The following is a 14,248-nucleotide window of genomic DNA, read 5'->3' as shown; positions in this document are numbered from 1 at the left end:
TGCACAGGGCCAGCTCACTACTGCGCTGTCCTGGGGAGGGGTAAAAAGGAGGCATGTGGACAAAGCAGCTTGGTGATCCACTTGAGCCCTGACATGTGGCCTTTGTCAGCCTAGTGTTGGTCATAACATTGCACAGCCCAGTTGAAATTGATTTGCAGTGTTTGTCTGGCAGCCCTGTACACCACTAGGCAGCTTATCAGTCAAGTTAAAGAAGCTGTTGGTTTGAATGCCCTGTCCTTTGTGTGAGCTGGGATTGTGCACACATAAGCTGACCCACATTAGCAACTGCTTAAAAACAATCCAGAGTACAAAAAAGCAGCAACATGGTCCCTACTGGAATGTCTGTGTTTCTTTAGTGTGCTCACGTCAGACAAATAGATCTGTTTTTAGGACCTCAGATTCCTTAGCAGTTTTGTGGGAAAGGCAGTGCTACGACACACCTGCATCAAAGGGAAAGATTGGCTAGTTTCACACACTCGTGGACTGAACAGACACACTGAATTTATGGCTTATTACAACAGTCTGTAACCCACCAACACACCTGTTTTGTCCTATAACTGCAGAGGTGTTAATGGGCCACGCTACCTTGAATGGTCCCTTAGAACATGTGCTTACTACTTATGCTAAACAATCTGTTCCCTCTTGCATTTAGCCCAGAGTACCATTCCCTAACCTCTGTGTGGCTCAATAGCTTGTCTCTCTCATCAACAGAAGTTGGTTCAATAAAAGATACCACCTCATCTCTCACATGACATTTTGCATTTTTCACCTTAAATCGTCCCCTGTTGTTCACTAAAATGGAAGATGGGTGAAGAGTTTTTTGAGCTTACATTTTTTTGCTATTGAGATTCATGGAAAGAGTAAAACTTTACACTCAACAATCTTCCTGAATTTCAGGAGCTGACTGGATAGTTTTCAAGCCCTTTGTTCTGTGTTTGTACAGCGCCTGGTACAATGGGGGCCTGCTCCATGAATGGGGCTCCCAGGCACTACTGTAATAAATGATGATTATTTGTGGATCTAGCGTACAGCATGGAGCTAAAAGGCAGACGGAGAGCAGTAGCCTGCTCTCTAGAAGGATAAGTGTCAGAAAGACCTCTGGTTAATCCCTCCCTGCCCCTTCATAACACAGAGCAGGATTGTCCCTCTGCATCTCAAAACTTCCCAGTGTAAAGGGCTCATGCTTCCTCCCATGAGTTAGCAGGAGGGTGAGCTGCTGGGACCCCCAGCGAATAAGGCCCCACTGAAGTGCTCTGTGCTTACTAATGAACTTTCCAACTGGCTTCCTTCGCAGCCTGCCCTCCAGGTTTCCATGGACTTCATTGTCAGGAGTTGTGTGATTGTCAAAATGGAGCAACTTGTGACCCAGTGACCGGTCAGTGTCTGTGTCCTGCTGGCTTCCACAAAGACCGCTGTCAGAAAGGTATAGATGACTTCAGCATATTTCCCATCAAAAGGTGAAGTGTTGTCACTGCATACACGGGGCCCAGTGCTGATCTCTTATACTAGTGTGTAAATCTACTTCCAGCTGGCACCAGCGGCACTCAGCATTGGGGGGAAGGTACTGCTGGCAAACAGGATATGTGTTAAGATAATCTTAAAAGGGCTCTGGCTCAGTAAGTATGAGGTAGTATTCAAACATCAAACCCACTGAGTGAGTTCGTTAAGTAGTGCCAGACCCATTGTGGTGTTCTGACACCAGGGAAGGTGGAGACAGCAATGGAACCCTGGAGTTCTGCTCTGATCCCCGACAACATTTCTTCCCCGTGATTTCTTAGACACCAGTTTTCTGCTATCTTGAGCCAGTTGGAATGACTCAAATTTAGGCAAGCAGAGGCACAAAAATACATCAATAATCAAGCAATTGTTTCTCCCTCCTCCAAAATTTGCTGTTTTGCACAACACTCTGTGTGGGTAATTACTAAACTGAGCCCACAGGGCCAATTGCCGAATCAGCTTCTGTCACACAGGCCTCCTACTAATGGGGTGCAGTCCTGGCCCTGCCCTCAGAGGGAAGAAGCATGCAGGGTTTCCCGGTACCTTGAGATAATTTCCACGTAAAGAAGATTGTCTCTTGTCTTGGGGGGTGAGTCCCACTGGATTGGCTCAGAAATGGGAAGACTGGCTGTGTGGGGAAAAGCACTGGTCGAAAGGCTGAAGATCCTTTTGCTGCCCGTCCCCCTTTCTCTTGTGCTCACAGGCTGCGAGGAGGGGCAGTATGGAGAGGGTTGCCAGCAGTTGTGTGACTGTGAAGGAAACGCACCATGTGATCCAGTATCTGGGCGCTGCCTGTGTCCGCCTGGAAAAACTGGTGCCAAGTGTGAGCTGGGTGAGTGTGGATTATTCGCAACAAACATAACAGGTGTCCAAGCGTGTAAGAGGGAGGGTGATCTAAGGATGGATGAGCTATCATCACTTCCTGTCTGGGGCTGGGACTACTAAAGGGAGGGGCATTTTTGTGGCCTAGCCAGATGGCATGGGACCTGGTTCTTCTGGCACCAGCTGTACACTAATGCGAGAGGAGAATTGTGCCCGTTGGCTCTGTAGGTCACATTCATAAAACACAAGTACTAATGTTATATGGAATGACTGACATGGAGGACTGGATGGCTCCAGGTGTTCCTATGGGATGCGAGACTATTCACCTCTAGGTCTCCCAGCAGTGACTGAATGCCATGGTCCATCTCACGCTTAGTGGATGGGTGGCCCCCTGACCGCACACTCCTCTGCCCCAATAGTTAGCTGGAGTCAAGAAGCCAACAACTGAATGGAACTTGAACTCCCCTCTGGACCCTTGGGGTGGTCTAACAAATCCAGGGTAAGGTACAGCGTCCCATCTCTCTCGTGGGGCAAACTGCTCCCTTACCTTTCACCAGCCCTGTGCTTAGTTCTGCAAGCTAACCTGCTGAAATAATTCCAGCTCCTCCAAACAGTCTCTCTGCCTTTTCCTCTCCAGACTGCCGCACGGATAAATTTGGCCCAGATTGCGCCCTGACCTGTGACTGTGGCCCTGTCAATTCTTTCTGCAATGCTCAGAATGGCCAGTGCACATGCGTTAATGGGTACATAGGCCCTACATGTCAAGAAGGTAACCTCAGGCAGCAGTTCTGGTATTTCCATCGTTCCCACGGTCACCCAACACCAGTAACTGATTGGGGCAAGATGCAAATGGTTGTGGTTTAGTGCTTTTAATATGAGGGCACCCCCCCAGTACTGTTATGCCCTCTGGGTTTTGCAGGACTAATACAGCCGAGTGTAGACACAATCCTCAGCTAAAGGAGCCCTATGGCCTGGACCTGACAAGCTCTCACCCAAGGGGTTTTCCTTAGGCAGGTAGAGTGGTTGAGCTTTCAGACACGGAGGGTGTGACTGCAGCCATACCCTACACTAGGGTGGGTACCAACAGCAGCGACATGGCAGCCGTGTGGTGCTAGCTGGGGCATGCCTTCCTCAGGCAAGTAGCTACATTAAAGCTAGGTTGGGTGTCTCTACCCTGCCTAGCATGGAGAAAACCAATAGCATTTGAGTAGGTATGAATCAGTCCAAGAGAGGGCAGCGGTGGAGAGGGCATTCTGCCCTACACACCTGAGCCTTCTATAAGATCTCACATTGTTCTCTCTTCTCTTGTAGCTGTGGCAGCTAGAATATCCTACCTGTTCTCTCCCAGGGAAGTTTTCCAGCCTGTGAAACATTAGGTCATGCAGCCACCATGTTCGAGGTAAACAAGAGTCCGCCTGTAAACAAGCCCCTGGTCTTTCTGCTGAACCTGTCTTAGCTAACACTAACCACACAGGAATTCAGCCGAAGAGGTTTGAGGCTATTGCACACAACTCAGCTCATCTCTGCAAGGAGCCTGTGAACAAGTGTGTAAAAAGTCACACACCTGGGAGAAATGCTGTTGGAATTTCATGCTCAACAAACTTTGGGAAGCGTTTTATTTTTACTCTATCAGAGAGATGCAGCAGTTTTTTCTCCAATGGGCAATTAGTGGACTTCTGCGGCTCATCCTCTAATTTTTTTTTATTGTCTGTGTGGAATTTTAATCAAAATACATATTTATGTAAAGATATTTATGGGAAGATGTACAAATGTGTTTTCATGCTTGGTAGCCAAAGACCCCGGGCCCCAGGGTGTGGAGGTGCTGCATCACTTGATTTTTGAACTTGTGAGCAGTCTTTCCTTGTAGTTTACCACTGGCCACGGTGCTGTAATAAAATAAACATTCAATAAGTTGGTCATAAGAGCACTCACATTTAAGTTCCAAAATGTACTGTAAGTCCTGGTTCCATAGAGGAGCATTTGATACTCGTGGGTGACAAGGACTCCGGGGATTGTGCAAACTTTGATAAACTAATGAGACTTGACTTACATGTGACTGCTTCTTCCAGCAGCACAGGAAACACCGTCTGGTTGGTAGTAGTCTGTATATAAAATAATGGGCTGGAGTAGCATCGTAGATCAGACTCAGTGTTTGTAACCTCGTCTTTCCAAGGAGCTGAGCTACTAACTTGTTTATCCTTGAGATGTTTAAAGGCAAGTTTAAGGTGTTTTGCACTCTGTTCCACTGCACCAACTTAATAGAGTACACCCTCCCTCTCCACAGCTGGGTACAAGAAACTTTGTTGCTTTAAAAGAAATATTAACTTAGCTGCTCATTTGGTGAAAAGTTATTTATTTATATATGTTCTATTCTGTACTCCTTTTGAACTGATGAGTGCTAGAACACAGTATTATGTCAAAAACAACATAAAGTGGTATCTGGTTTGAATTATAATAAAAGCTAAAGGGAATATGATTTCACTGCTCAATATCTCCAAAATACACTTAGGCCCAAGCTGTGTCCCTAGTTGAATGCATAGGAAAAAGCAATACGAAACATTGTGCTCTGTAGTGCAATTCATACCACATCTACCCATCTGCAGTTCAGTTTGTTCTTGGTGATGTCAGCACACAGTCCCAACTTCACTTTCTTCCTGGGAATCTTAGCAGAAACACTAAGTGCAGGAAAATTAACTTCAAAAATGACACTGTCCAACTACAACAAGAACCTCGAGGATGAGGGTTCCACCTTCCTTGTCTGCCACTACATTGTGACGGAGACACACTTATACAACTGAGCTAAGAACCCTTCGTCTGACTAACAAATCTGGTTGTGCATTACTGGCAAAAGGGGTTTAAAATAGGTCAGTACTAAGAAAGCACATCACATAGGCAGCAGGCTTAAGTATAGCTCTGATGTTTGTATTTACCAATCACAGATAGTTTACATTTATTAATCACTTTTTCTGTTTTGTTTTAATTATTTGACAGGTTTACAAGCTACTACTAAACAGCACTGAGCACTTTCATGTAACTAGGAATCACATCTCTCTAGTTTTAGAGGCAATATAAACAAACGTTGTCTTAATATAGAACGTGATAGTCTGACAAACCCTAATTGCCAGTGTTGTAGGAATCATGTGAGCAGCTGGGCCAGACACCAAATGACCCAAGTGTGTTGTGGGCTTGCGACAGCTCCCAAAAGGTAGTGAAATGTTTCCATAAATGGTGGTTTTGATAATAAGGGCAGGACTTTCAACAGTACTAAGCATTAGAGATGGGTGGGAAATCATTTTCCAATCCCAAATCAGGCCAAAAAAGTTGAAATTAATAACAAAATGCTTCATTTTGATCATTTCAAAAATTGTTTAGATTTTTGTCCTTCTCTTTTTTAACTTGCTTTTCTGAACCAAAAACTCGTGTCATTTTGAAAAAGGCCTTGCAGGAACAGATCAGTTTCAGTGAAGTTTTCCGTTCAGGAAAAAAAAAAGTTTTGAGGAACTGGCATTTTCCAACAACTAGCTTAACTCTGCTCCCATTGATGTTTTGTGCTTTTGAAACCCTGGCCCCAAATGTTCTTCACAAGCTGTGCTAGGACAGGACTTCTGCAGGAAAAGTTAATGGAGTCTTTGATTGAACAGCTGTGATTAATTGACAGAACTGCAGGAGTTTGTGCATTCCATAGCCTAGAGTTGAGCACAAGGGACTGATGCAACTTGAATGGTAGTTTCATTAGTTATCGGAAGAGTTTACACCAGCTGTGCTGACTACAGCAATATCATCACGGCTAGGGCTCCGTTTACCCTGCGAACCTCCCCTGGTGGACATCAGTGTGTCTACCCTAACTAGGGGCAGCAGCACAGGGGCAGTTCCATGTTTTGCCCCCAGGTGCCTATTGAAGTCAATGGCAAAGCTCTTGGTGCCAGACTCGGGCCCTGATCGTTTAAACACCACCTACAGGGTAAGTCAAAAACCCAAATCTAGTTGGATGCAGGCAGTGCCTACACACGTAGTGGAAGTGTGGGCAGTTTCACTCCATGCATCTGAAGAAGTGGGTTTTTTACCCAGAAAAGTTTATGCCCAAATATATGTAAGTCTTTAGAACTGCCCAAAACCAATAAGGAGGCCAGGGGCATCTTAGTTTTTCTAAGGAATCCACCATGAATGTGAAAATATCGTGGCCACTGACTGACTTCACAAAGTGGTGATATTTCACCTTAAAATACACTGCTGATAGGACAAATGTCCTAGTCCTCACATGAAAAGACTATTGATTGCAGCGCTGTTAATGCCAGATCTTAGAGACACAGTAGGTGAGATAATATCTATCTTTCTTTGGACCAACCTCTGTTGGTGAGAGAAGCTTGTGAGCTTACCCTAACCCTTTGCATGTGCGCATCCTTGAGGCCAGGCACAAGTCAACGTAAGGCTGCTGGGGCCAGGCTCTTGCAGAGAAAATTGATAAGATCCCTTCTGCCAATGATCCATTGTGACAAAACTAGTGTGGTGCTCAGATGACAGTGGGCCTGTCTGAGGGAGAGAGAGGCTGCTACAGGCTTGAATACAAAGGGTTGAGAATGACCATTTAACCTGGTGGAATTATTCTGCCTTTTGTTTTTGTGAAAGAGGCGGCTAAGTCTTTGAACAGGTAGTTTGGGACCAGGGTCTGAATTCTGAATATTGGGCAGATATTTGAAAGTAATTGGTGATCTGCATGTTTAATTGCTGTGCTGGAAATTTGTCACGGTGTCTGGTGCACAAAAGGCAATGCAGACACTGAAAACAAGCTAGATGTGTTTAAAGAACAATCAGTGACCTAGTAAGTAGGACCTGCTTTATTATATTATTACTGGTAACAGTGCAGGTGCATAAAGATCACTGGGTAGCCAATGATTGTCATGTAGATGGTAAAAATGTTTCATGGTATATTAGATATTTAATATTAAACTACATACTGCATAGCAAAGCATATCAAGGGTGGGTCTATCAGTGGCTACTTCGTCACATACACAAGCCCCTGCTCTAGGTGTCCTGAAACCTCTGACTGCTAGAAGCTGGGATGGGCTGACTGGATCACTCTCTGGGAAGCAACTGGCATCGGCCCCTCTGGGAAGACTGGAAACCGGACAAGATGGACCATTGGTCTAACTGTGGCTGTTCTTATGTTACACTACTTCAAAAGGGGTTCTGAAATACTTAAAAAGCAGGCAGCAATTCCGGGAGCGTTTGGGGCCAGTTGCTAACTGACACAATGTAAATAAAAGTTTAGAGCCCTGGCCTAAGCAGCAGAGGGTTGACTTGCACCTGAATGTTGTTTCCAAGCAAAGCTCTGGGAAAGCAGAATCAGGCCCACACTAACTTTTTGCAACTCAGAGAAAATTGTATCAGTGATAAAACAAGGACACTCTTCATTGGCTGCAGTACTTCATCCCAGACTGAGCTAATCCACTCCCAGAGGCATTTTACTGTTAAAAACCAAAGTCAATCCTCTGAGTCAAGCCACAACTAATGGACAAATGTATTAGACTGGAAATGAGGAACTTAATATCCCGTTTCTTAATCAGATTTGCAGCTTTCCATTCTCTTGGGAGACTAAGCTGGAGCCTTTCACTGCCCTGAGAAAGATAAATCTGTTGTCCAATGTCAAAACTAGCAAGAAGCAAAACATTTGTTTCCTGACTTCCATTCAGCACAGTGTGCTGAGTTAGGATCACTGTGGTGTGGACCTGGAGGGCAGATAACACTTAGTCTCAGGAACCAAACAAAACAGCTATCATCATACATCATGAGCCAGAACAACAGTCCGGGCATGCTGAGTTTTGAATTTCACGTGAAATCTACAAAATACTCTTATTTTAACATCTTGTATTCATTACCTGCCAGAAGCCAAAACATTCAGTGAGTGCACAGTTCCAATTCTAGCACACAGAGTTACTGTGATTTAGTTTTAACAAATGATCTGACCCTTTATAACAACTGACAAACAACTTGCACACATTGAACGTTTCAGCTGCTCCCAGCACTTGACGAAGACGGGTCACTATTACCCTGATTCTAGAGCTAGGGAAACTGAGGTTGTGTGATGCATCTAAAACTTTAGAACATACACAGGAGTTCAACACAGGACAGAGTCAGGGGGTGTTCTAGGACACATCCGTCTCCGCTGCTTCTCTTACCCCCCTCTCATTGCTTAGCTAAGGCAATGCCGCCTTCCAGCTAGAACCACAGAACAGACGCGTCTCTCGTGCCCAGGAGGTTGAAAGACTGTACTCAAAGAGTAGTTACCCAAGGTTTGCTGTCAAGCTAGGGGCATCCCACACTAGTCGATATTTTCGGTAATGACTTGGAGTGGAAAATATGCTTCTAAAATTTGCAAGCAGCACCAAAGCTGGAAGGGGTTACTAGAACTTTGGAGGACAGGGTTAGAATTCAAAATGACCTTGAGAAATTGGAGAATTGGTCTGAAATCGACAAAATGAAATTCAATAAAGACAAGTGCATGGTAATTAAAAAGGGGGGGGGAGGAAATAAAATGCAAACTCCCCCATGGGGAATGCTGGGGGAAGGTAGCAGTACTGATCCCAAGAAGCTGGGTTATAGTGGGTCAACGATGCAGTGTGACAAAAGCGAGTATCTGGGAGTGCACCAACAGGAGTCTCACATGTAAAACACGGAGGTAACTGTCCCGCTTTACACACAGCACTAGTGAGGCTTCAGCTGTAGCACTGTGTCCAATTCTGGGCCCCACACATTAGGAAAGACGGGGACAAATTGGAGAGAGTCCAGAGGAGAGCAACAAAAGTGATCTCTGAAAACCGGACCTCTGAGGAAAGGTTAAACTGGACAGAGTTAGTCTTGAGAAAAGAAAACACAAAGTGGGGCAGGAGGAGGTGCTGATAACAGTCTTCGAATACGTTAAGGGTGGCTATAAAGAGGACGGTGATCAATTGCTCACCATGGCTGCTGAAGGCAAGACAAGTAGGAACAGGCTGAACCCGGCAAGGGAGCCCGAGGTTAGATATTGGGAAAAGGGGAGTGAAGCTCTGGACCAGGCTTCCAAGGGGGTCTGTGGACTCCCCAGCAGCACTGGTGGTTTTTAAGAACAGGTTGGACAAACACCTGCCAAGGAGGGTCCAGGTTTGCTTGGTCCTGCCTTGCTGCAGGGGGCTGGCCTCAAGGCCCTCGCAAGGTCCCGTCCAGCCCCACCTTTCTATGGTGCTACAGAACCCTCGCCACCGAAGCGCAGTCACAGACCCAGTTGGGATGGGACGTCAAAAAGAAGGAGGCAGAATTCAGATCGTTTGAGAGGCCCAAACGAGTCCAAGCCAGCAGCAGCACCAATCACGTGCAGCACACAATGCATTAAAATAGCAGCCTTCCCCTTTGTGGCTCCAGCTATGGGGATCCACGCTGCCCATCCCCCATGCCCAAGGTGCGTGCCTCGTTCATGAGAATCACTAACTAAGCTTAATTCAGACACTTGGTTGGTCACTCCTATGGCTGAGATTCCTGATTCAAGGGCTCGGCTGTTGCTAAATATAAAACCACCTTTTGGACAGCACCTGGGCCCATGGGGTCCTGCTCCACGGCCCAGTAATACAGACAATAAGCAGCAAGCAGCACAATGAGCTGAGCCTTATTCAAACTCCCATCTGCAATCGCAATCCAGCATGCACATCGCACTAAGGGCTGATGTTTCCGAAGCTTAGGCTGCCACCTACTGACCAGATTAATTCAGGCTGTCCAACAATTAAAATAATCACAATTAATCACAAGATTAAAAAAATAGTCGCGATTAATTGCAGTTTTAATCATACAGTTAAACAACAGAATATCAATTTAAATTTATTATAAATATTTTTGGATGTTTTTCTACATTTTCAAATATATTGATTTCCATTACAACACAGACTACAAAGCGTACAGTGTTCACTGTGTATGATTGGTTTTTTTTACAAATATTTGCACTGTAAACATGATAAAGAAACAGTATTTTTCAATTCCCCTCATACAAGTACTGTAGTGCAATCTCTATATTTGTAAATTTCACTTTCACGATAGATTTTTTTTTTAAACATATCTGCACTCAAAAAAAACAAAACATAAAACTTTAGAGGCTACAAATCGAAGCATGAAGGGGCATACCTGGCACGTAACTGCCTTGCAATGCTGGCTACACCAGTGCCAGACAAATGCCTGTTCTCACTTTCAGGAGAATTGTAAATAAGAAGCGGGCAGCATTATCTCCCGTAACTGTAAACAAACGCGTTTGTCTTAGTGATTGGCTGAACAAGGAGGAGGACTGAGTGGACTTGTATGAGGAGAATTGAAAAATACTCTGTCTTTTTTATGGTGCAAATATTTTAAAAAAAATCAGTTAATTTGTTTTGCGTTAACCACATGCATTAGCTGCAATTCATTGACAGCCCGAATATTAATGGAAGGACAGTTTGGCATGAAGGACAGTTCCACAGCGCTCTTTATTTCAGGGTCTCAAAGCAATTCACAACTCCCCATGAGGTAGGGATCACCCCCACTTTGCAAACAGAGGCTCAGAAAACTTAGGAGACTTACCCCAGGTCATGTGGGAATCTGCAGCAGCGCCGCAAATAAAATCCAGATCTCCTAGATCCCACTCCTGCATTTTAACCACAAGCACATTCTCCCCAACGTTCTCATTGTACCATCTCTAATTTGTCCCTGCAAGAAAAACAGAGAACAGGTCAGGTGTATTCCTGAGTTGGTCTGTTCCAGAGACTTATGACTCTGACCCACATCACCCACCCTTAGCACTGCAAACAAAAATCTGACTCAATACTGCAGTTGTGGGATGGAGCAATTTTGGTCCTGCCTGAGCAGAGCAATGAGGCCTTTTCACTTTGGGATCTGACTTTGCATTAAAACAAACCAAAACAAAACTCACTAGCAGCGTTCGTTCTGGGAACGGGTTTAAAACACTCACCCTCCAGCCAGGCAACGCGACAGAGCCTGCCTGTAGCAGAGAAGAGTGATAAACCAAGGCACTGAAGCCCATTAACAGGCGCTGACGGGGCCACAACATGTGCTGAAGGGTAAAGTAAGGTGAGGGATAAAGAATGAAACCTGGCAAGCTCAGCCACAGTATTTCCCCTTGTATTTCCCCCACGCTCTGAGGATGCCTGTGTGCTCCTGAAAGCAGCAGGAGTGACCGAACTGGCAAGCAAAGGACCCGCAAGGCAGCAGCGGTGCCAGTGTCCCTCCTAACACAGCTCACCTTGGACATGGAGGAACCGAGTGCTGCAAGGCCAAACTTACTTCCGTCTCCCGGCTGACATGGAGGGGAGGCACCGGCGCTGAGCATGGCATTTGGGATGTGGACACCTGGCAGCCCACTCTCCGTACAGCCACCATAAATGCCAGTCACTAGCCGCCTGCACTTGAACAAAGAGCTGAAGTGACCCTGACCCCAAGACACAGCCGGTTTAGCCCCACAAATGCCAAGCAATTCTTACCTTACAGATTTGCCATGGGAAGGCAGCCGCTCCTGCCTGCATCAAAGCAGGCCTCCTCCAAAACAATGCAATGACTGCCCCAACTGAAAAGCAAAAACCTCATTCGCTGCATGGAAAAACCCCAAACGGGGGGGACTAGTAACCACTTTGCACAGGTTTTGAAACTCCCATTTCTATTTAATACACATTTATTTCGCTCTCTCGGAGAATAACTACCCACTCCTGGAGTTTTCGCCCCCTTGACATTTCTGAAGGATGCATGCAGGCTGCCAGTCTAGCTTGCCTGAATGGCTACGTATTCCTTTGACGACATGATGTTCTACACAACCCCTCCAGATACCCTAAAGTAAGTTATTAGCCAGACTTCCTGCTGAGTAGCTCCAATGACATAAAACCAGCAAACCCCCTCACCGCTCAGAACAGATCAGGAAGTTTATTGGCTTAAATACTTGCTACATATGATATACAGCAGTGTTCAGGTCATCTGGGTAAGTAACAATTACAGGCACAAGGTGCTGGAATTCCACATTGGAGCCTTCAGCCGCATTCCACATTTCATGGACAAAGCAGACAGACAATCTCACCCCCACCGATACACACACGTGGCAGCAGTCTTAGAGTGGTGTGGAGTATCAGAACGGGCTCACAAAGCCATGCAGGGCGTGAAACACAGCACTGTCGGCAGCAGGCCTTGGGCTGCCCCCCACAGCATGGAGGCCAGAGTAATTTCAAACATATTTTCCTACTAAAACGAAGAAAAAAACAACATTTGGGAAGTACAGAGAACTGGAAGGAAGAGAGGGGGAGCCAAAGTTTTAATTCTTTCCGTAAGTAAAAGTGATGCACGGGGGATGATTTGGGGGGTGGTGGGATTCCAGGATTCCTTCACGTAAAAAGCTTCACTCAACACAAGTGCTTGAAATGGCAGAGCAGGGTGACCGCCCAGCGGAACTGTAGAGTATGAACCATGCCCAGTGGGATGCTCACTGCTCTCTGCACAGCTAGGGACGATCTGTTACACGAACTGGCTACAAAGGCTTTCGTTCCTAAGAATTCCAACTCCCAAAGCCGTTCCTGGGGCGGGAGGTCACATACAAGTTTCTTCCTGGATCAACCCATGCCCCTCATCCAGACCTATAAAGAACGGTGATTGGCTCAGTCCTACATCCCAGCCCTTCCCCGCCTTCACTGCGTTTGTAAAAAGAAGCCATATTAGAAAACAAAAGCACGATATTTCATTTGTCTCAGACTGCAAAGAGGGAGCAGTTTGGCTGCAACCACATTACCATTCCCAGCTTTGAACCTCACCGGAAAACAGCCCCCCAAAGCTCCCAGAGATCACACCAAAGGGTAATCAGACTGCCATGGTTTGAGTATCAAAAAATTAAGTTGCTCATTCCTTATTCTGGTGGGGGGGCAGGGGGGAGAGGAGTCTGGAAAGTCTGACTGTCCTGAGAAATCCTCACTCATCAATACGTAATAGAGATGCTGGTCTGTAAATACGTCCCTCACATCATGGCAGAGACCTTCTTACATTCACAGAATTTAAAGACACTTACGGGCCCTGCTGCTAAGAGAGAAACTTCATTAAAAAAGGCAACCAAACCTTCACCAGTGCCCAGAGGTCACTACTTGCAAGTTGTTTCACCTTGGCGATGGTTGGAGACGGTTTTTATGCCGCAGCCCGGACACTGCTTTTAACAAGTAAAACTAAAATTTAGAAACAAGTTGTGAGGCGATATGGGGGAGGGGACGGACAAAGAGGAGAGGAACCTTGGAGATAGTGTAGTGCCAAGAGTATAAATGATACATCCTAATCATTGGTGACAATAGAGATTCCAGGTGCTTTAGGTGACTATAAGACTCCGTGCCTCAAGAACTCCAGTTCTGGGGCTGTGGAGGTGAAAGCCTTTTAACCCTGCAATGTCCCCCCAGGTGCCAGCCCCCCCTCACAACGGTCAAGGTTTCCTCATTGTATCGGCTTCAGTTCCCACCGCCCTCATGGACTCTGTTCTGCCAATAGCCTCGCTGTGCTTCGTGGAGAAATACTGTATGGCCAGCAGTTCTGAGCACAGCGAATCTCTGCTGCTTTCTCACACGTTAAAGCCGTCTGCTGGGAGCACTCGGAGGGAGGCACAGAGCAGCACTCAAAGGGGAATTCAGGCATCCTTCGCACCTCTCTAAACCTGCCCTGGGTTTTCCTGGAATCCAGGCTCCCAGACAGAACATAGTAACCAGCGCCGTAAATACTGTGTACTCAGCCTTATCAAAACAAGGTGCTAAAATACAAAGATTACATGGCACAACCCTCCAGCGACTCCAAACTATTCACATCCTCCAGGCAGTCTGGATCAGCCACAGGGCTGGCTTAGATGATATTTCCATGAAACCCCTTGGGGGCTGGGTGGGGGACAGAGGGAGGAATGGATTCAAGTGAG

At 46.1% G+C, this 14,248-nt stretch overlaps 1 protein-coding gene across 1 annotated transcript in view; it reads left to right on the top strand.

Moving 5' to 3' along the window:
- MEGF6 (multiple EGF like domains 6) overlaps positions 1-4,030 on the top strand; it is a 246,097-nt gene extending 242,067 nt beyond the window's left edge. The window contains exons 35-38 of the mRNA XM_077837239.1: positions 1,295-1,423; positions 2,201-2,329; positions 2,957-3,088; positions 3,631-4,030. Coding sequence (XP_077693365.1) covers positions 1,295-1,423; positions 2,201-2,329; positions 2,957-3,088; positions 3,631-3,695 — 455 coding nt within the window. The 3' untranslated portion in view covers positions 3,696-4,030. The remainder of the gene's footprint in view (positions 1-1,294; positions 1,424-2,200; positions 2,330-2,956; positions 3,089-3,630) is intronic.
- Positions 4,031-14,248: the final 10,218 nt, after the last annotated feature.

The sequence above is a fragment of the Eretmochelys imbricata genome, chromosome 18 (assembly GCF_965152235.1).
Source record: "Eretmochelys imbricata isolate rEreImb1 chromosome 18, rEreImb1.hap1, whole genome shotgun sequence".
Taxonomy (NCBI): Eukaryota; Metazoa; Chordata; order Testudines; family Cheloniidae; genus Eretmochelys; species Eretmochelys imbricata.
The sequence above is the reverse complement of the archived record's forward strand: the minus strand, read 5'-3'. Positions and strand labels throughout refer to the sequence as shown.